General features: G+C 38.0%; 1 protein-coding gene across 8 annotated transcripts in view; it reads left to right on the top strand.

Annotated features, from left to right (window-relative positions):
- ANKRD17 (ankyrin repeat domain 17) overlaps positions 1 to 20,832 on the top strand; it is a 180,430-nt gene extending 159,598 nt beyond the window's left edge. For 7 of the 8 annotated variants that reach the window (XM_074396257.1, XM_074396256.1, XM_074396252.1 and 4 more), the window contains 7 exons: positions 1,713 to 1,862; positions 3,726 to 5,359; positions 10,542 to 10,739; positions 17,926 to 18,174; positions 18,972 to 19,150; positions 19,404 to 19,568; positions 20,218 to 20,832. In XM_074396257.1, the coding sequence (XP_074252358.1) occupies positions 1,713 to 1,862; positions 3,726 to 5,359; positions 10,542 to 10,739; positions 17,926 to 18,174; positions 18,972 to 19,150; positions 19,404 to 19,568; positions 20,218 to 20,277 (2,635 nt within the window). In that variant the 3' untranslated portion in view covers positions 20,278 to 20,832. The remainder of the gene's footprint in view (positions 1 to 1,712; positions 1,863 to 3,725; positions 5,360 to 10,541; positions 10,740 to 17,925; positions 18,175 to 18,971; positions 19,151 to 19,403; positions 19,569 to 20,217) is intronic. The other variant, XM_074396253.1, reaches the window with a different exon arrangement.
- The last annotated feature ends 142 nt before the right edge of the window (positions 20,833 to 20,974 follow it).

Here is a 20,974-nt window from a genome sequence, read left to right as displayed (position 1 = left end):
TCATATAATCAGAATATTCTCTATCGAATAATAAGATAATTTGGTTTTTGTATATGCATTTAATGTTTAATTAGTGTTATACAAATAAGTTTTTCACTAATTTGAAAATTATGGTCACTGGCTGATTATCATGCCCTTTAGGGAAAAAAGAATTGTCAGGTAACTAAGTTATATATATAAAGACCAGTAAAAATTAGCTGGGCATATGATTCGTGCTTGTAATCTCAGCTCCTTGGGGAACTGAGGTGGGAGGATTGCTCATGCCCAGGAGTTCGAGGCTGCAGTGAGCTATGATCACACTGCATTCCAGCCTTGGTGACAGAACAAGACTCTGTCAACAAAAAAAAAAAAAAAAAAAAAAAAAAAAGGAAATCTGTACCTTTCCTGAACCTGAATGTTTAAAATTAAAATGTAATTTTGCAAGTATTGGATGGATTTTGCTTTTTTTGTTTTTTATTTGAGATGCAGTTTCATTTTGTTGCCCAGGCCGGAATGCAGTGGTGCAATCTCTGCTCACTGCAACTTCTTCTCCCTCCTAGGTTCAAGTGATTTTCCTTCCTCAGTCTCTCTGCCCCACACTCAGCTAATTTTTTGTATTTTTTAGTAGAGATGGGGTTTTACCATGTTGGCCAGGCTGGTCTCGAACTCCTGACCTCAGGCGATCCATCCACCTCGGCCTCCCAAAGTTCTGGAATTACAGGCTTGAGCCACCCTGCCCAGCCTCAGATTTTGCTTTTCAAATTCTAGTAGAATTTTCTTTTTCCACATATTATTAAACATTTTAGCAAGTTTTCATATTTGTGGATAGTCATTTTAATGCCACTAGAAGAATACAGGGAAATAGTGAATTTTTCTTTTGTTTTTTCCTGAGATGGAGTCTTGCTCTGTTGCCCAGGCTGGAATGCAGTGACATGATCTCAGCCCATGGCAGCCTCCACCTCCCAGATTCAAGCTATTCTCCTGCCTCAGCTTACTGAGTAGCTGGGATTACAGGCATATCCCACCATGCCCGGCTAATTTTTGTATTTTTTTTTTTTTTTAGTAGAGATGAGGTTTTGCTATGTTGGTCAAGCTGGTCTCAAACTCCTGACTTCAAGTGATCTGCCTGCCTTGGCCCCCAAAGTGCTGGAATTACAGACATGAGCCACCATGCCTGGTCCTGAATTTTTAATATCATTCTTTGGGTTATATATATTAGAGAGTAAAAAGAAGCATGAGTAAAGCACCAAAAGGGACCCACTAGAAGTCTTTCTTGACTTTTGAGGCTTAATTAGATGCCCAACCAGCATATATATATGTGTGTACACACATACTATTGCAACACTCATGACATGGTGGTGTTTTTTTCATAATTACTGTGTACATAGTCAATATGTGTGGGCAGAAACCCATGCCTATCTTATTTACCATTAGTATTTGCATTAGCACAGTGCATATCTGCATAGTATCTGCTTTACGGATACAAGTGAAAATGATAATTAACAAAGCAAACAATCTTTGATAGTGAGATGAGAAGCTGTAATAAAGTTTGTCTGTTGCTCCTGATTGCCTTGTCTCTGTTCATCTAGAGTAAGAGTAAATAGAAGAGGCTTATTCAACAATAGTTCATACTTAAAAGAAAAAACATTTTAGTAATACTCTTTCTCCTTTTTAAGATTACAACTACTATTGTTAATGATTAATCTTAATTTATATTTACCACTTTTAAACAGGTCAAAAAAAGTATCTGTTCCATCAACTGTGATATCCAGAGTGATTGGAAGAGGAGGCTGTAATATCAATGCCATTCGGGAATTTACTGGTGCACACATAGACATCGATAAACAGAAAGACAAGACTGGAGACCGGATAATCACTATAAGGCAAAACTTTGTCTCTTTTATTTTTTCCTTTATTTTATTGCACTATAGGTTAAAGAAATATAGCCATATAAGTTTTCAGTGGAACTTTGTATTAAATAATGTACTTTTTAAAATGGGAATTTTATTGGTATTTGAGAAGATAAACCTTATAGTTTTCTTTTTTCCTAGTTAATATACTTTTGTGGAGTGTTTTAGAGAGTATTACAGGAATTTTGTATGCATGTGTAGCAAAGGTTTAAATAAACAGTTTCTGTACATAAACTGTTTATGTGACATGCTTAAAAATTTGTTCTGAGACTTTTAGGGAGGGAGTTTCCATCTTTTTTTTTTTTTTTTTTTTTTTTTGAGACGGAGTTTCGCTCTTGTTACCCAGGCTGGAGTGCAATGGCACGATCTCGGCTCACCGCAACCTCCGCCTCCTGGGTTCAGGCAATTCTCCTGCCTCAGCCTCCTGAGTAGCTGGGATTACAGGCACGTGCCACCATGCCCAGCTAATTTTTTGTATTTTTAGTAGAGACAGGGTTTCACCGTGTTGACCAGGATGATCTCGATATCCTGACCTCATGATCCACCCGCCTCAGCCTCCCAAAGTGCTGGGATTACAGGCTTGAGCCACCGCGCCCGGCTGAGTTTCCATCATTTTAAGCAGCGGGTTATTGTCCTTCTCAAATTACCTTTGAGATTTGTTATTCTGAGATTGTATATTTAGAATTTGAGCCAGATTTGAATCTGAAGTGGTGACATAACTTATCTTGAATAACTCATCGAATATATCTATGCCCGAATATTCTTAAAAGTGATGTTATAAGAAATCGTAAGAATATAGAAAGCTATTTTTAATTACTTTAAAGCAAATTCAAGTTTCTTTGAAAAAGAGTTTTATATTTTTTAGATGGCAGTTATAAGTTTGTTTGTGTGAGGCAGATGCCCCTTTGCAGTATATGGAAGGGCTAATAGGTATATCGTACCTCAAAAATAAGAAAGCAAGTAGCAATCTCTGTATTTTATTCATTGTCTTCTTAAATTGTTTTTCCCTGTGGAGTTGAGTAGCCCCAGCGTATCTTATCTAAAAAAGTGGGAACCATTCCTCCTGAACTCCCATATAAAAAAAACAAAATTTAAAAAAAAATAGGCAACTAGATAGCCTTTATGGGTGAGTTTCATAAATATCAAATGTTTTCCTTTCTCCCTTGAGTTTCCATAAATATCAAATGTTTTCCTGAAGATCCAGCATTAAGGTTTTATATAGCTATTGTTGGCACTATCAGGATTCCCCCCTCATTTTAAGCCATCTTCCCAGAGGACTTAACAGTAATTATCCTACTAATAGACAAACTACGAATGAATTTGTAGTATATGGAGTCATCCTAGATACCAGAATTTAAAATAAAATACTGTTTTCTTACTCAGTTGTATTATTTTCCTTGTTTACTTATATATTTTTAGTGTTGATTCAGTTTCAATATTTTTAGTTTTAATCAAATGTTTCAGTAACATTGTAGATTACATAGGCTTTTGTGTGCAGTGATTTTTCTAACTGTAGCGTATTTTACAGTAGGAAAGTGATTTTATTAGTCTAAGCAAACAATAGTGAAATGTATTTTTGAAAAATAAGCCATTTACTATTTCTCTGAAAAATAGTCATTCAGGACAATTTAGTGCTTTGTTTATAGAATATCTCAAGAATGGTAAGAAAATTGCTGCTCAGCTTTTGTTATCTGTCCTTTGTATGTGTGTATGTATGTACACCAATGTGTGTGTTTGTGTGTGTGTGTGTGTGTGTGTACATACATACATATTAAAAAAGGCTTTGCATACAAAAGTAGGGAAAATTCTACCTAACTTTTTTTTCTCAACTTATAGGGGTGGCACTGAATCAACAAGACAAGCAACTCAGTTGATTAATGCTTTGATCAAGGATCCAGACAAAGAAATTGATGAACTTATTCCAAAGAATCGTTTGAAAAGCTCCTCAGCAAATTCCAAAATAGGGTCATCAGCACCTACCACCACTGCTGCTAACAGTTCCTTAATGGGAATTAAAATGACAACTGTAGCTCTGTCATCAACATCTCAAACTGCCACAGCACTCACTGTGCCTGCAATTTCTTCTGCATCCACTCACAAAACCATTAAGAACCCAGTGAATAATGTGAGGCCTGGTTTTCCAGTTTCTCTTCCATTAGCATATCCTCCTCCACAGTTTGCACATGCTTTGCTTGCTGCTCAGACTTTCCAGCAGATCCGTCCACCAAGGTTGCCCATGACCCACTTTGGAGGTACTTTTCCACCAGCTCAATCCACTTGGGGTCCTTTTCCTGTCAGGCCTTTGAGCCCTGCCAGAGCTACTAACTCGCCTAAGCCTCACATGGTGCCTCGCCATAGCAATCAGAACAGCAGTGGTTCTCAGGTGAATTCAGCAGGTTCTTTAACTTCAAGCCCAACAACTACAACCAGTTCATCAGCTTCAACGGTGCCTGGTACATCTACAAATGGCAGTCCAAGTTCACCTTCTGTCCGAAGGCAGCTTTTTGTCACAGTTGTGAAGACATCCAATGCCACCACAACAACAGTCACAACCACGGCAAGCAACAACAGTACTGCACCCACAAATGCCACATATCCTATGCCTACTGCCAAAGAACACTATCCAGTATCATCCCCATCTTCCCCATCACCACCAGCCCAGCCAGGAGGGGTTTCTAGAAACAGCCCTTTGGATTGTGGATCAGCATCTCCAAATAAAGTGGCATCTTCCTCTGAACAGGAAGCAGGTAGTCCACCAGTAGTAGAAACAACAAACACTAGACCTCCAAACAGCAGCAGTTCTTCTGGGAGTTCATCAGCTCATTCTAATCAGCAACAACCTCCGGGATCTGTTTCTCAGGAACCAAGACCACCTCTTCAGCAGTCTCAGGTTCCTCCCCCGGAAGTTAGAATGACTGTTCCTCCTTTAGCAACAAGTTCTGCTCCAGTGGCGGTGCCTTCTACTGCCCCAGTGACTTACCCTATGCCTCAGACACAAATGGGATGCCCCCAGCCTGCTCCTAAAATGGAAACCCCTGCTATTAGACCACCCCCTCATGGCACAACTGCCCCTCACAAGAATTCAGCTTCAGTGCAAAATTCATCTGTTGCAGTCATCAGTGTCAATCACATTAAAAGACCTCACAGTGTTCCCTCTTCTGTCCAGCTACCTTCGACCTTAAGTACACAAAGTGCTTGTCAGAATTCAGTACATCCTGCAAATAAGCCTATTGCTCCCAATTTCAGTGCCCCCTTACCATTTGGGCCCTTTAGCACATTGTTTGAAAACAGCCCTACTTCTGCTCATGCCTTCTGGGGAGGATCTGTTGTTTCATCTCAGTCAACACCAGAATCTATGCTATCAGGAAAATCCTCATATTTGCCAAATTCAGATCATTTACATCAGTCTGATACTTCCAAAGCTCCAGGTTTTAGACCACCATTACAGAGACCTGCTCCAAGTCCCTCAGGTGAGTTTATATTTTTGGACATTCTGCAGCTGCTCATTTGCACAAGTGATGTGACAATTCTTGGTCATTTTCTAATGTTTGTACTCTCTTACTGGGCAATATAGACAAAGATTGTTGGATTCAGGTAACTCAGATGCTGTTGTATTATTTGTGTTTAGTATGGTGAGCTTTAAAAAATCTTTTAAAAAGCTACAATAGATTTTTATTTAATTTTCCATACATAAGTCTTCTGGTCAGGCATGTTTTTTTCTTTGTTTTGTTTTTTTTGAGACAGAGGCTCTGTCACCCAGGCTAGACCTCCACCTCCCAGGTTCAAATGATTCTCCCACCTTAGTTTCTCTATTAGCTGGGATTACAGACATGTACCACCACTCCCAGCTAATTTTTGGATTTTTAGTAGAGACAGGGTTTCACCGTGTTGGCCAAGCTGGTCTTGAACTCCCAACCTCAGGTGATCTGCCCGCCTTGGCCTCCCAAACTGCTGGTATTACAGGCATGAGGCACCACGCCTGGCCTAGGCATATTTTTCTCTTTCAGCAGTCTCTTACGTTTTACTTTAATAAGATAATGTCACCAAAAGTTTACATTTATTTCAAATGCTAAATAACAGAGATTTTTAAAATTCAGTTTTATTTCTGATTATCTTTTTTATTTCTAAAATTATTTTAAAAATAGAACTACACAGTCTGATATGGTAGCCAGTAATCATGTGTGCATTTTATATTTAAATTAATGAAAATTTTAAAAATAAATTCTTAGGCTATCCATATTTCAAGTGCTTAAAAAACACTTGAGGCTGGTAGCTACCATACTGGACAGCAAAGATTTGAACATTTCTGTTATTATCGAAAGTTCTATTGGGACAACACTGATATATCCAGAAGATATAAAGATCTCCTGATTGTAAGCTATTGCTTTTTTTAAAAAAAATTTTTACTCTGAAATATTTTTAGACTTATGGAAGAGTTCTGTAATTCCTCCGCTTCCCTTCATGCAACCATCTTACATAACCATGATACATTTCAAAACTAAAAAGATTAATATTAGTATAGTACTACTAACTAGACTTGAGATTTTAGGCAGATTTCACACGTTTTCCAGTAATATCTTTTTTCTGTTGTAGGATCTAATAATCCAGGATGCCAGTTTGCATTTAAAGCTATTGGGTTTTAATGTAAGGATTTCAAGTAATTAAAGAGTCTGTGTAAGAGATGACCACACTGTGGTCTATAGGCCAAATTTGGCCTGATGCCTGTTTTGACATTTTTAGAATTTTTTTTAAAAAAAATTTCTTTTAAGAATAGGCTTGGGCCGGGCACAGTGGATCACGAGGTCAAGAGATTGAGACCATCCTGGTCAACATGGTGAAACCCCATCTCTACTAAAAATACAAAAAATTAGCTGGGCATGGTGGCGCGTGCCTGTAATCCCAGCTACTCAGGAGGCTGAGGCAGGAGAATTGCCTGAACCCAGGAGGCAGAGGTTGCGGTGAGCCGAGATCGCGCCATTGCACTCCAGCCTGGGTAACAAGAGCGAAAAACTGTCTCAAAAAAAAGAATAGGCTTGGCACGGTGGCTTATGCCTGTAATCCCAGCACTTTGGGAAGTGAAGGTGGGTCGATTGCTTAAGCCCTGGAGTTCCAGACCAGCCTAGGCAACATGGGGAGACCCTGTCTCTACAAAAATACAAAAATTAGCTGGGCATGGTGGTGCACCCCTGTAGTCCTAGCTACTTGGGGGGCTGAGGTGGAAGGATGACTTAAGCCCTAGAGGCAGAGGTTACAGTGAGCCGAGATCACACCTCTGCACTCCAGTCTGCACAGAGCCAGACACTGTCTCAAAAAAAAAAAAAAAAAAAAAAAGAATAAACACGCAACACAAAATATGAAATTTAAATTTTAGTGTTCATAGAGAAAGCTTTGAAAATGCTTTTGAGTTTGATTTTTGTAGTGGTTGCAATTTAATGCTTTACCTTTCCAAAAATGTGATAATCTAGGTGTGGTGTTCAGAAAGGCTAAAATTAAGACTAGAGAACAAAAAAAAAATTCCTATTTTTTGAAAAGATATAGAATAAAGTCCCGCTCTGTAAGGAAGGTGAGGTTTTTTTGGGAGTGTATGGTTGATTAAAGCCAAAATTAGCATTGAAGTTTAACTACAAGTCAATTACCTAATTCAGGTTATTTTGAGTTAAAGGTACCCATCCTTTTATTACATAGGAAGATTTTCTCCTAAACTTCTTTCAGATACGAATGTTCACTTCTCACTACTTCCTAATTCATTTTGTGTTCCATACATAATTTTCTTCCTTTAGCTTTTCTTATGTAAATAATTTGATCATTTGTGTTTTAAACTCCGATCTGTTTTTATAGTTTGTATTTTGAAAAGTTTTTTTAAGTCACATAAAAATGTAAGGAACAGAATAAACAGCATAATAAATACCTTTATGTTTCCACATTTATTAACATATTCTCCACTTGTTAACATCTTTTCAAACTTTCTCCCTCACTCCCCTCCCCTTTTCCTTCCTCTGTCCTCTTTTTTCCTCTCTTTTGCTGCTTCCTTTCCTTTCTGTCCCCTCTTGTCTTGTCTTACCTGTCTCTCTACTTCTTCATCCTTCTTTTCTTTTTCCCTCTTTTTATCCTATCTCTCTTTTCTTCTGTCAAATCATGAGAAGATAACTTTCAAACATGCTGCTTTACCCCTAAATACTTTGATATATATCTTTAGAATGTTTGCCTTCACAGCTTTGCCACTATTACTGCATCAAAGAAATGAGAATGAATTTGATAATAACACTCAACATAAAATACCATTTTCCCAAATATGTTCTTTCTGCCTGTGTGTATCTGTTTTCCCTGCCTTTTGGTCGAAGATTCAGTCAAGGTTCACACATTACTTTTGGCTGTTATGTGTCTTTGGTCTTCCTCCATCTAAAGCATTCTACTGCCTTCCTCTGCAGTTCTTGACATTGACTCCTTTGGCAAGTTTAATTCAGCTATTTTGTTAATCCATGCTTAGATTCAGGTCTAACATTTCTGAAAGGAGCATGATATAGGTGATGTTTTGAACCTCACACTGCATCTTACAAATGACAGATTAGCTGAATGTAGTGGCTCACACTTGTAATCCCAACAGTTTGGGAGGCTGAGGCTCATTTGAGTCCAGAAGACTAGCCTGGGCAAAATAGTGAGACCCTGTCACTACAAAAATAAATAAAAAAGCTGGGTGTGGTGTCATGTACCTGTAATCCCAGCTACTTAGGAGGTTGAGGCAGGAGGATTGCTTGAGTCCAGTAGGTGGAGGCCATGGTGAGCTATGGGCAACAGAGCAATCTCCTGTCTTCTTGAAAGAAGAAAAGACAAATTGTTCCAGTATTGGCTGTGGAAAGCATGGCCACATGGTTAATATATAAGCATCAGATCTCTCCATCATAGAATCATATCTGCAGCCGTTTTCCCCCTAGTTTTATACAACTATTTGGTCCTTAAATCTATTTTAAATCCAATATTGAATATGTATTCTATGAAAGCTATTAAAAGGTAAAACAAAAATATATCTAGGTCTGTGGCACACACCTGTGGTCCCAGATACTTAGGAGGCTGAGGCAAGAGGATTGCTTGAGCCCAAGAGTTTGAGGCTACTGTGAGCTATAATAATGACGCCACTGCACTGTACCCTGAGCAACAGAGAAAGGCCTGTCTCCTAAATTTAAAAAAAAAAAAAATCATTGACAGTTATTTCTTTTTTTTCTGTAGTTTTAACCCATTAGACTAAAATCAGATAGATAGGTTATTTGTGTAAATAGCTTAGTGTGTAGACATTTATAGTACTTTTTTTAATGAACATATTTTGAAAACAAATGTGTGTATCTGTGAGAGAGAAAAAGAGGAAGAAGAGTAGGTGTTTTACCTTTATCCCTAAAAATAAACATTTTTTAAAAAATGTTTCCTAAAGATAAACATTTACTCTTCCTCCTCTTTTTCTCTCTCACAGATACACACATATTTGTCTTTGAAACAGGAAATCCTGGAAGTTTCAATTTCTTTACGTATATGGTTTTTGGGTTTGGGTTTTTTTGTTTGTTTGTTTGTTTGTTTGTTTGTTTGTTTTTTGAGGCGGGGTTTCACTCTTGTTACCCAGGCTGGAGTTCAATGGCGTGATCTTGGCTCACCGCAACCTCCGCCTCCTGGGTTCAGACAATTCTCCTGCCTCAGCCTCCTGAGTAGCTGGGATTACAGGCACGTGCCACCACGCCCAGCTAATTTTTTGTATTTTTAGTAGAGACGGGGTTTCACCATGTTGACCAGGATGGTCTCGATCTCTTGACCTCGTGATCCATCTGCCTCAGCCTCCCAAAGCGCTGGGATTACAGGCTTGAGCCACCGCGCCCGGCCCTGGGTTTGGGTTTTTAAAATAAGTTTGCATTAATTTTATGATCCGTAAAGGCAACAAAAGTCCACTTTGACAAAAAGCTCATGTAAAGGAAAACTAATTGATCTTTTTTAGCTAAAACATTAATGCCCACTAGTACTGAAAGTGCTGCAATCAAGAATATAATTTGTTCCCAGTAAATTATAATTTGAATTTAACAGTATAATGTGATAATTGTTCCTTTTATGATTATCTATATAGTTGTTTTTTGTGTGTGTGAGACAGGTTCTCACTATGTCACTCTGGCATGCAATGGTGCCATCACAGCTTATTATAGCCTTAACCTCCTGGACTCAAGCAGTTCTCCCACCTCAGCCTTCCAAGTAACTGGAACTACAAACATGCACCACAGTTGGCTAATTTGGTGGTTTTTTTTTTTTTTTTTTTTTTTTTTTTTTGTTGAGACAGTCTCACTATGTTGCCCAGCCTGGTCTCAAACTCTGGGCTCGAGCAGTCCTCTCACCGTGACCTCCCAAAAGTATTGGGATTACAGGCTTTTTTTTGTTTGTATTTTGTTTTTTGAGGTGGGGTCTTGATGTATTGCTCAGACCAGTCTTGAACACCTGGCCTTAAGCAGTCCTGCCACCTTGGCCTCCCAAAGTAATTACAGGTGTGGGGCACCATGCCCAGACGGGATTTTTTTTTTTTTTTAATAATATGAAATAGTTTTGAATATATTTAGGGCCAAGTAGGGTGTGTCTGTTTCTTGTAGAGATAACTATTATAAATTATCATGACCTTCTACATTATAGGTATTGTCAATGTGGACTCGCCATATGGTTCTGTAACACCTTCTTCAACACATTTGGGAAATTTTGCCTCAAACCTTTCAGGAGGTCAGATGTACGGACCTGGGGCACCCCTTGGAGGAGCACCCACAGCTGCTAACTTTAACAGACAGCATTTTTCCCCACTTAGTTTGTTGACTCCATGTTCATCAGCATCAAATGGTGAGTTTTATGCACTGTAATTCCATAAGAATCTGCATATATGTTTTCTTAAAAACAGCAGGTTTTAAACCTCATCATAATTTTAATACCATAAAAATGTAATGTGTACTCTTGGCATCTGTGGAATTCCAAAAAATTTTTTTAGTATTTAAATTATTAGAATCAACGTAGGTTATATCAAACCTAAAATATTGAAGTTTTTCTAAAAGGGATTATTAGTATTATTTATTTTTATTAGAGATAGGGTCTTACTATCTCCAGCCTGGAGTTTTGTCTAAAACTCCAGCCTGGAGTTTTGTCAAACTCCTGAACTCAAGCAATCCTCCTACCTCCCAAAGTGCTGGGATTTACAAGTGTGAGCTACCACTCTTGTCCTGAGGTATCATTTTTAGAGGGAAAAAAATTAATCCTTATATCTGTTACTAATTTATGTTTACTTTTAGTTGTGAGAATACAGCTTCCAAGGAGAAAGATTTCTACCCTTAAGTGTGAAAATTACATCCTTTTGGTTCTTCTTTAAATCTCATCTAGTATGGGCACGGTGGCTGTCTGCCTGTAATCCTACAACTTTGGGAGGTGGAGGCAGATGGATCACCTGAGGTCAGGAGTTCAAGACCAGCCTGGCCAACATGGCAAAAACCCATCTTACTAAAAATGCAAAAATTAGTTAGGTGTTGTGGTGTGCGCCTGTAATCCCAGCTACTTGGGGACTGAGGCAGGAGAATCACATGAACCGGGGAGGCAGAGGTTGCAGTGAGCCAAGATCATACCACTGTACTCCAGCCTGGGCAACAGAGCAAAAGAAAACAAAATCTCATCTGCTTAAACAACACAACTGATTTCACATTATCACATAATTACGAAGCAGTGATTAGATTTTTTTTTTTTTTTTTGGAGATGGAATTTCGCTCCTGTTGCCCGGGCTGGAGTGCAATGGCACAATCTCGGCTCACTGCAACCTCCACCTCCCAGGTTCAAGTGATTCTCCTGCCTCAGCTTCCACAGTAGCTGGGATTACAGGTGTACACCATCACGCCCAGCTAATTATTTGTATTTTTAGTAGAGTTGGGGTTTCATTATGTAGGCCACGCTGGTCTCAAACTCCTGACCTCAGGCAGTCCACCCACCTCAGCCCCCTAAAGTGCTAGGATTATAGGCGTCAGCCACGGCGCCTTTTTTTTTTTTTTTTTTTTTTTTTGATTTGAGACAAAGCTCACTCTGTCACCCAGGCTCGAATGCAATGGCATGGTCTCAGCTTACTACAACTTCCACCTCCCGCATTCAAGCGATTCTCTTGCCTCAGCCTCCCTAGTAGCTGGGACCACAGGTGTGTGCCACCACATCCACCTAATTTTTGTATTTTTAGTAGAGACAGGCTTTCACTATGTTGCTTAGGCTGGTCTCGAACTCCTGACCTTGTGATCTGCCTACCTTCCCTTCCCAAAGTGCTGGGATCACAGGCATGAGCCATCATGCCCAGCCTAGATTTTCAAACTGATGAAGATCAGTCAGCAATAGGGAATTTAACTCATGTTAAGACAATTCCATAGTAAGGTTAGATATGTTTGTTTTCGAGGTAAAGATGTGAAGTTGCTTATCTATTAAGGAAATTATAATAAGACTCAGTTTTTTTAAAAAAAAAACTGACAAATTGCTTCTAAGTAGCAATACTAGAATGGGTAATAGTTAACTGAATTAACTGAATAAAAGAGTAAAAAGTTTTAATTATTTTAGAGACACATATCAAAGTACATTGCCAGTTAAAGCATGAGGTAAGTTATGGCATGCAGTAAATTTATATCTTCATAGTTTTTCTTGTATTTGTCAAATAATGGCAGTCATATAGAATATTAATTATCCTTGCACAGCTCCCCAAGTGCTGGAATTACAGGTGTGTACCACTGCACCAGCCAGGTTAGGTTTTTAATTGATACTTTTGAATATATTGCTTTATTGTAGATACAGAATATCATTGAGGCCATTACATTTGCTTTTATTGTTGCCACATTCCAGTAACTATTTTGTTATAAAAAATTTTAGACCCAAAGGAAAGTGAAATAGTTCAAGGAATATCCATATTCCCTTCACTTAAATTTCCCAGTTATTTTGTTATATTTATTTTCTCTCTCTACCATCTTGTTGTGAACCATTCCTAAATAAGGTGCAGATACGACACTTTGGACCTAAAAACATGCATCACTTAAAGATTTTTTTAATGCAACCATGATACTATTATCAGATACCTAATAGGTTAACATGAATTCAGTAAAAATTATCAGTCTAGACCGGGCGCAGTGGCTCACATCTGTAATCCCTGCTCTTTGGGAGGCCGAGGCAGGTGGATCATGAGGTCAGGAGTTCGAGACTAGCCTGGCCAATATGGTGAAATCCCCTGTCTACTAAAAATATAATTACCCTGGCAGGGTGGCACATGCCTGTTGTCCCAGTTACTCAGGAGGCTGAGGCAGGAGAATTGCTTGAACCTGGAAGGTGGAGGTTGCAGTGAGCCGAGTTCGTGCCACTGCACTCCAGTCTGGGTGACAGAGAGAGACTCCATCTCAAAAAAAAAGAAAGAAAGAAAAAAGAAATCAGTCTGTGTATTCAGATATGTTTAATTAGCCCAAAACTTTTTTTTTTTTCCCTGAAACATAGTCTCACTCTGTCGCCCAGGCTGGAGTACGGTGGTGCAATCTCGGCTCACTGCAACTTCCGCTTCCCGGTTTCAAGTGATTCTCCTGCCTCAGCCTCCCAAGTAGCTGGGATTACAGGTGCCCAATACCACGCCTGGCTAATTTTTGTATTTTTTGCAGAGATGGGATTTTACCATATTGGCCAGGCTAGTCTTGAACTCCTGACCTTGTGATCCACCCAGCTTGGCCTCCCAAAGTGCTGGGAGGAATAAGCCACCGCACCCACCCTCAAAACATTTGTTAGAGATGTTTTTCTCTTGAACCAGGAACCACTCAAGGCTCACATAATTGCATTTGATTATGTCTCTCAGGTTTTGTAATTAATAATTTTAAACTTTCAAGAATACCACAAGGATCTGTTATATATGTTTTCCAGATTCACCAATTAAACTACATTGCTTTCTTTCTTCATCATGTATTCCTCTGTGTGTGTGTGTAAAACTATTTTATTCTGAACTGTTTTAGAGTTAGTTGTAGACATCAAGCCCTTTTGCCCCTAAATAAGTTAGTTTCCTAAGAATAAGAATATTCCCTTCCACAACTATGATGCAATGTTAAAATTTAGAAAAGTTTACATTTTATAATATTGTTATCTGTGGTTCATATTTACTTTTCATCAGTTATCACAATAATACTTTATTATTTTCTTTCATCCAAGATGTTAATTAGGACTGCAAGTTACACTTAATTCCCATATCTCTTTAGTCTCAAATAATCTGGAACTCTTCTCTGAGCCTTTCTTTAACTTTCAAAGAAAAACTCTTTGCTAGAATGACTTTTATTTTTATTTCCTACTGTTTGTTCCTGATTAAATTCAGGGTATGTTTAATAAACACTGAAGTAAAGTGTGAGAAAATTGCAGTGTTATTTTACTGTAGGAGCACTTTTTGTTTTCTTCTCTCGTCTCCTCTCTTTACTCTCTCATCTCTCCTTTCCTCCTCGTGAGGTCTCTCTCTGTCACCCAGGCTGGAATGCAGTGGTGTATGACCATAGCTCACTGCAGCCTCATTCAAACTCCTGGGTTCAAGCAGTCCTCTTGCCTCAGTCTCTCAAGTAGCTAGGACTACAGGCACTTGCCATAGCAACCAGCAAATGTTTTCATTTTATTTTTATGGTTTTTTTTTTTTTTTTTTTTTTGTTAAGAGGAGGTGTTACTATGTTGCCCAGACTGGTCTTGAACTCCTGGTGTCAAGAGATCCTCCCACTTTGGCCTCCCAAAATGCAGAGATGCAGAGATTACAGATGTGAGCCACAACGCTTGCCCACACCGCGCCCGCACGCGCCCACCGCCGGCCTTTTTTGTTTTTTGTTTTTTTTTAAGGCAAGGTCTGTCTCTCTTGTCCAGGCTGGAATCCAGTGGCACATCTTGGCTTACTGTAACCTCCACCTCTTGGGCCCAACCAATCTTCCTGTCTCAGTTTCCCAAGTAGCTAGTACTACAGGTGCGCACTACCACACCTGGCTAATTTTTTTATTTTTATATTTTGTAGAGATGGGGGTTTTACCATGTTGCCCTGGCTGGTCTCAAATTCCTGGGCTCAACTGATCTGCCTGCCTCTGCTGCCCAAAATGTTGGATTACAGGCGTGAGCCATCACACTCAGTTGCCCCACTTTTTCAATTTGTAAATCACATTACTCTTTCAATATTCATTCAGGATTCTTATCTTTTCTAAACTGAGGTGAATTTACCATGATATCCATGACATTTAAATATTTAGGGCACCTCATTTTATGGGCTACTTCCAAGTGCTGTACATGATTTTTTATTTGTAATTTTGCATTATTCTAAAAAAGGTTCCCAAAATTGTGTACGCTTAAGGCACCACAAAAACCTAGATCTGTCCCACCCTCTGAAACCTATTGTTTATGTAATATATAAGCTGATGTTTTTTTTTTTTTTTTTTTGAGACGGAGTTTTGCTCTTGTTACCCAGGCTGGAGTGCAATGGCCCGATCTCGGCTCACCGCAACCTCCACCTCCTGGGTTCAGGCAATTCTCCTGCCTCAGCCTCCTGAGTGGCTGGGATTACAGGCACGCGCCACCATGCCCAGCTAATTTTTTGTATTTTTAGTAGAGACGGGGTTTCAGCATGTTGACCAGGATGGTCTCGATCTCTCGACCTCGTGATCCACCCGCCTCGGCCTCCCAAAGTGCTGGGATTACAGGCTTGAGCCACCGCACCCGGCAAGCTGATGTTTTTAAATAACATGGCTCTGAATTAAATTTTGCTTTTTTTTCTAATTGAAGAAATTATAATAATTAGAGATGTGAAAATTATTTTAGTTAGGTTCTTTTTATGAAAAGAAATATAGAGACTGATCCAGGGAATCTCAAGAAAAATGGTGTTTATACAAGGCTATGCAGAACCATCTTCCAAATAGTCCAGGACTTAGGGGCAGCTTTTTTCTCTCCCTCAGAGGATTTATAGTCTTTCACTCATGGTCTGTTTCTTGTGAGTTTCTTGAATTCTGCTCTCTTTTCACCTAAACTTCTTCATAATCTTATCTTGCATATGGACATCAATGGTTCAACTTCATAGTTAATTAAACCAGTTAACCCTTCAATTGCCCATTCTTTGATGAGGAATATGATTGGCTCAGCTCATGTGTTCAAATCAGGCTATTTCAGTCAGATTACTGACTAGCCTAAAATGGATCATTCCTGGATGGGTGCATAACCTAATCCAATAGCTGTGCAAAGAGGAAGCAGAAAACAGGATCATCTTATAAAAACTATAGCTATAGGGGTGGCAGGATCTGTGCAGAGAGTAAATTTCTTAAATGGAGCAGGTCAGCAGGCAAGTCTAGTAATTCTGTTTATTAAAATAGAATGTGTAGGAGGCTGAGGTGGGAGGATGGCTTGAGGCCAGGAGTTTGAGGCTGCAGTGCACTGTGATTGTGCCTGTGAATAGCCACTGTACTCCAGTGTGGGCACCATAGTGAGACCATTTCTTAAAAAAACAAAACAATGTGCAAAGTTGTGTTATTTTGCTTTACTTTGGTTTTTGAAGGATACAGGAAATAAAAGGGAAACCAGAGTGAACCCAGAGGTTAAAGGAGGCTCCCAGAGATGAATCTAGGGGAAAGCAGGGTTCATTTGTTAATCCTTTTTTCCTTCCTGCCTGCCTGCCCTGACTGTGTCTTGATGTTAGTTGTTTTGGGTTGATTTTTCCTCGAAGTTTTAAATGTGGCCTTTCAATATGTAGTTAAAAAAACAACAACATGCTTTTGTGTTTACATGTCTGCGTCCTCCCTGTAGTTTTGTCTGTTTTCCACTGCATGTATAATTGCAGCATTTGTGGTGTTTTTTTAGTCTCTAGCTGAAATATTCTTTTACTTCTAATACTTTCCTGAGTTTTGTCATATTGTTTGTGTTTTACTAATTCTGAATGATGGTGTTCCTTCATGTCATTTTCTTTTAGCTCATTTTTGAATTTTAGGTTATAGCTTTCTTTCTGAAGTGCTTTTATTGTCCACAGAAATGCTATAGGTCTTTCTCTTTTATATAATAGGCTAATTTGGAGTTCAACTGCAGTTCTGTTGAATCTGCAGGTAACAGTTTTGATTTTCAAGCTTCAGACTCCTTTATTATTTAAACCATTTAAATTTAAATGTGCTTTAATATTTAAGCTTTTCACATAAAATATAATTTTGATTGTTTTTTTCAATAAGGTAGTGAGCTTAAATCACTAATGAATATTCTTAAATTAGGAACTACACCTTGTTTTGATAAGTAAAAAAGATTCTTATTAGTAAAAGTGTGTTCCGTGAAGTACTCACAAGATAAAACAGACTTAGGCAATGACTCCCCTGGAGTCATATGGTGGCTTATACCAGTAGTCCCAGCTGTTCAGGAGGTTGGGGTGGGAGGATTACTTGAGCCCAGGAGTTTGAGGGTACAGTGAGCTATGATCGTGCCTCTGCAGTTTAGCCTGGACAACAGAGCAAGACTCTGTCTCTAAAAATAAAATTAAATAAATAAATAAATAAATAAATAAATAATGGATGAATAACAAAGAAACATATTTCTTTTTCTTAAGCTAGGTTTTCTAAATTTATTAGATAGCTGAATCTCTTTGTTTTTTCATCGTAACATACCAAAAAGCAAGTATTCCCAAGAAATACGGTTTGGAGATTACCAGTACAGGCAGTGATTTTTAGCCATCTCCATTCTGTTGTTGTTTGTTTTTTAATTTAAATGTCTTATTGCTCTACATCTACTTAATGTCAAGGGTTAATTCATTTGTATATTATTTAGTTTAAATAGTTTAATACCTGTATAGTTGAACACTTTGCAGCAATGACATCATATTCTACCTTGAAGTCATGGAACTTTAGCCAAATGTATATGTATAATTTTTATTTAAGTATTATTTTTACATTTTGTTTTTCTGAGAATATATATTTTAAATGTCTCTTCAATTTAAGATTTGGTTTTATAAAATTACATGTTCTATAGATGACCTGTATTTTATTTCAAAATATCTCTTCTCTAGATTCTTCTGCACAGTCAGTATCCTCTGGAGTTCGTGCACCATCTCCTGCCCCATCTTCAGTACCGTTAGGGTCAGAAAAGCCCAGCAATGTGTCTCAGGACAGGAAAGTTCCAGTTCCTATTGGGACTGAACGTTCTGCACGTATCAGGCAAACTGGAACATCAGCTCCATCTGTTATTGGGAGCAATTTGTCTACATCAGTAGGGCATAGTGGCATCTGGTCCTTTGAAGGGATTGGTGGCAATCAAGGTAGGATATTCTATCCTGATCTCTAGAAATTAAGTTTATGCGTTTAACTATAATGTAAACAGTATTTAACTTTCATAGTCATTTCATTTTTTTTTTTTTTTTAAATGGAGTTTCGCTCTTGTTGCTCATGCTGGAGTACAATGGCACAATCTTGGCTCACTGCAACCTCCGCCTCCCGGATTCAAGCGATTCTCCTGCCTCAGCCTCCCAAGTAGCTGGGGTTACAGGCATGCACCACTATGCCCGGCTAATTTTTGTATTTTTAGTAGAGGCGTGTTTCACCCTGTTGGTCAGGTGGGTATCAAACTTCTGACCTCAAGTGACTCACCCGCCTCAGCCTCCCAAAATGCTGGCATTACAGGCATGAGCCACCATGCCCAGCCTCATAGTCATTTCCAAAAGATTTATATTCTTATTTTTTTGTTGTTGTCTTGAGAATCTAATCACTTCTTTAAGAGTTCTGTCCCCATGTGACGTTTCTCATTACATTTATTTATTACTGCTTTCTGAAAATACCTAATGCAAGCATGTTCTTTTCTTCCTTTCATCATATTAAGAACACATTAATATTTCCTTTCAGTCCCTTTAAGTTGTACTTCAATTTTTTTTTATAATACCAAGTTTTTAGATTATTTCATTAAACTATTATGTCACTACCTACAAACATGGAAATATATAAAAGTAGATCATTACATTGAAATAATCTACAGTTCAGTGTGGAAAATATTAGAAAAACAAAATATTTTCTGTTGATTTTAAATATTAACTATTTTTGTTTCTGCTTTGTTTGCCCTCAGACAAAGTAGACTGGTGTAACCCTGGGATGGGAAATCCTATGATCCACAGACCGATGTCTGATCCAGGAGTATTTTCACAACATCAAGCAATGGAGCGAGATAGTACAGGAATTGTAACTCCTTCTGGTACATTCCATCAGCACGTTCCTGCAGGCTACATGGACTTTCCCAAAGTTGGGGTAAAGTTCTGATTTTGTCCTAGTTTTTAAGGGAGGATTTTCTGACAAAATATTTTCAATATAATAGGCATATGTATAATCAAGCTAATGTTAAAATAAATTATATAATGGGTAATAATTTTTAGATATCTAAGATAAGTTGTACATTCCCAGGAGGAGGTTAAGTTTTAAATATCAATTTTAAGTCTATTGATTATATTGGGAAAAATTAACAATGACTTGGATGTTAATGTATGTGTTTTCCTTTGTTAAGGGTATGCCTTTTTCTGTGTATGGGAATGCAATGATTCCGCCAGTAGCACCTATCCCTGATGGTGCTGGAGGACCCATATTTAATGGCCCTCATGCTGCAGACCCTTCTTGGAACTCACTCATAAAGATGGTTTCGAGCTCCACGGAAAATAATGGCCCTCAAACGGTAAGGGTGATCATTCAGTGAACAAACATTTATTTTGTGTTTAAGAAATGGAAAGACAAATAGGATATAGATAACTCATGATAGCAAGAGAGTATGGTGAATATGGGCAGTTGAAGAAATTGAAGGAAATTTAATATAGCTGCAGTATAGCAGAGGGCTATGGGAAATGGTACCAAAGGCAGGTTTGGAGTTAAAATTATGAAAGATACTGTGTATTCTACTGGGTAGCAGATAGTAAATGAAAGATTTTAAGTTGCAAAGTGTTTATCATATGATTTTATACATTAAAGTTTACTAGTGGTATGAAAAGGCCATCTAGAGGTTATTTATTAAAGGTACTATAAATGAAAATTCACAGAAATGATTGTATATTTTAGCTTATTATATGTTAAATATCTTTGATTTATTTTTCTTCCACAACCACGAATCTGTAAATACTCAGGTAATGATTTTTTTTTTTTAAAAGGTTGTAAGTCAGATTCTGTTTGATGGATAAGAGGTAGGAAAATAATAGAAAAAAGGTTTTATCATTTTTTCCCACTAGTTCCTCGTATGTTGCAAACTGAAGAGTACCTCCTTAGTTTCTAAGAGTTTTAATAAAATATATGCTAAATATATATTTTGTAAAATACATGCTCTATATTCATAGGTGTGGACTGGACCCTGGGCACCTCACATGAACAGTGTGCATATGAACCAGCTTGGCTGATGAGGATCAGCTTGTTAGCCTGCAGATTCCTTTTCATTTGGAGGAAACCACCAGTGGCCGTAAAAAAAAAAAAAAATTATGCTCCCAAATCATTCTACTGATGTGCTTGACTGAAGTGTGTAGGCTTTTTGCAGAAGATCTTACTAACTAACTGACCTATTTTCTGTGATCATTTGTGACTGCCCATTCCCCATCATCATCCGTTTTACCTTAGTTAGCATTTTTCTTATCATTTTTCTTTTTTTCTTTCCCTCTTTCCCTTTGGACATAACTTTCTGTTGAAGCTGTTCTTTGGCTGGTTGGTTTTAGTACTGTAAACTGCTTTTGAGCAAACACGGAAATTTAGCAAAATTATGTAAACTTGATCCTGAAGTTTTAGAATGGCAAATAAATGTACAATTGTTTACATAACAGAAAAGGCTAAGCAGAAAGTAAATTTCAATATGTCAGTATAGAGGCTCTACTTTATGTAGACTTAAATTAATGTGAGATATGTACCTTCATATTCAGAAATCTGGATGTTTCCTTCATACATTAAACTATTAATAAGCATAACTTTTCTACTTGTGTAATTTAAGTATAAAGTAAAATAATGGGCATTATCATTGGATGTTTCCCCACATTGGCTTTTCAGATACCCATCTTGCTTGCTTTTCAGTTTATTTGTAGCAAGGCACATACAGAAGAAGAAATTTCT

Source organism: Saimiri boliviensis, chromosome 3 (genome assembly GCF_048565385.1).
Source record: "Saimiri boliviensis isolate mSaiBol1 chromosome 3, mSaiBol1.pri, whole genome shotgun sequence".
NCBI lineage: Eukaryota > Metazoa > Chordata > Mammalia > Primates > Cebidae > Saimiri > Saimiri boliviensis.
This window is presented reverse-complemented; position numbering and strand designations above follow the sequence as displayed.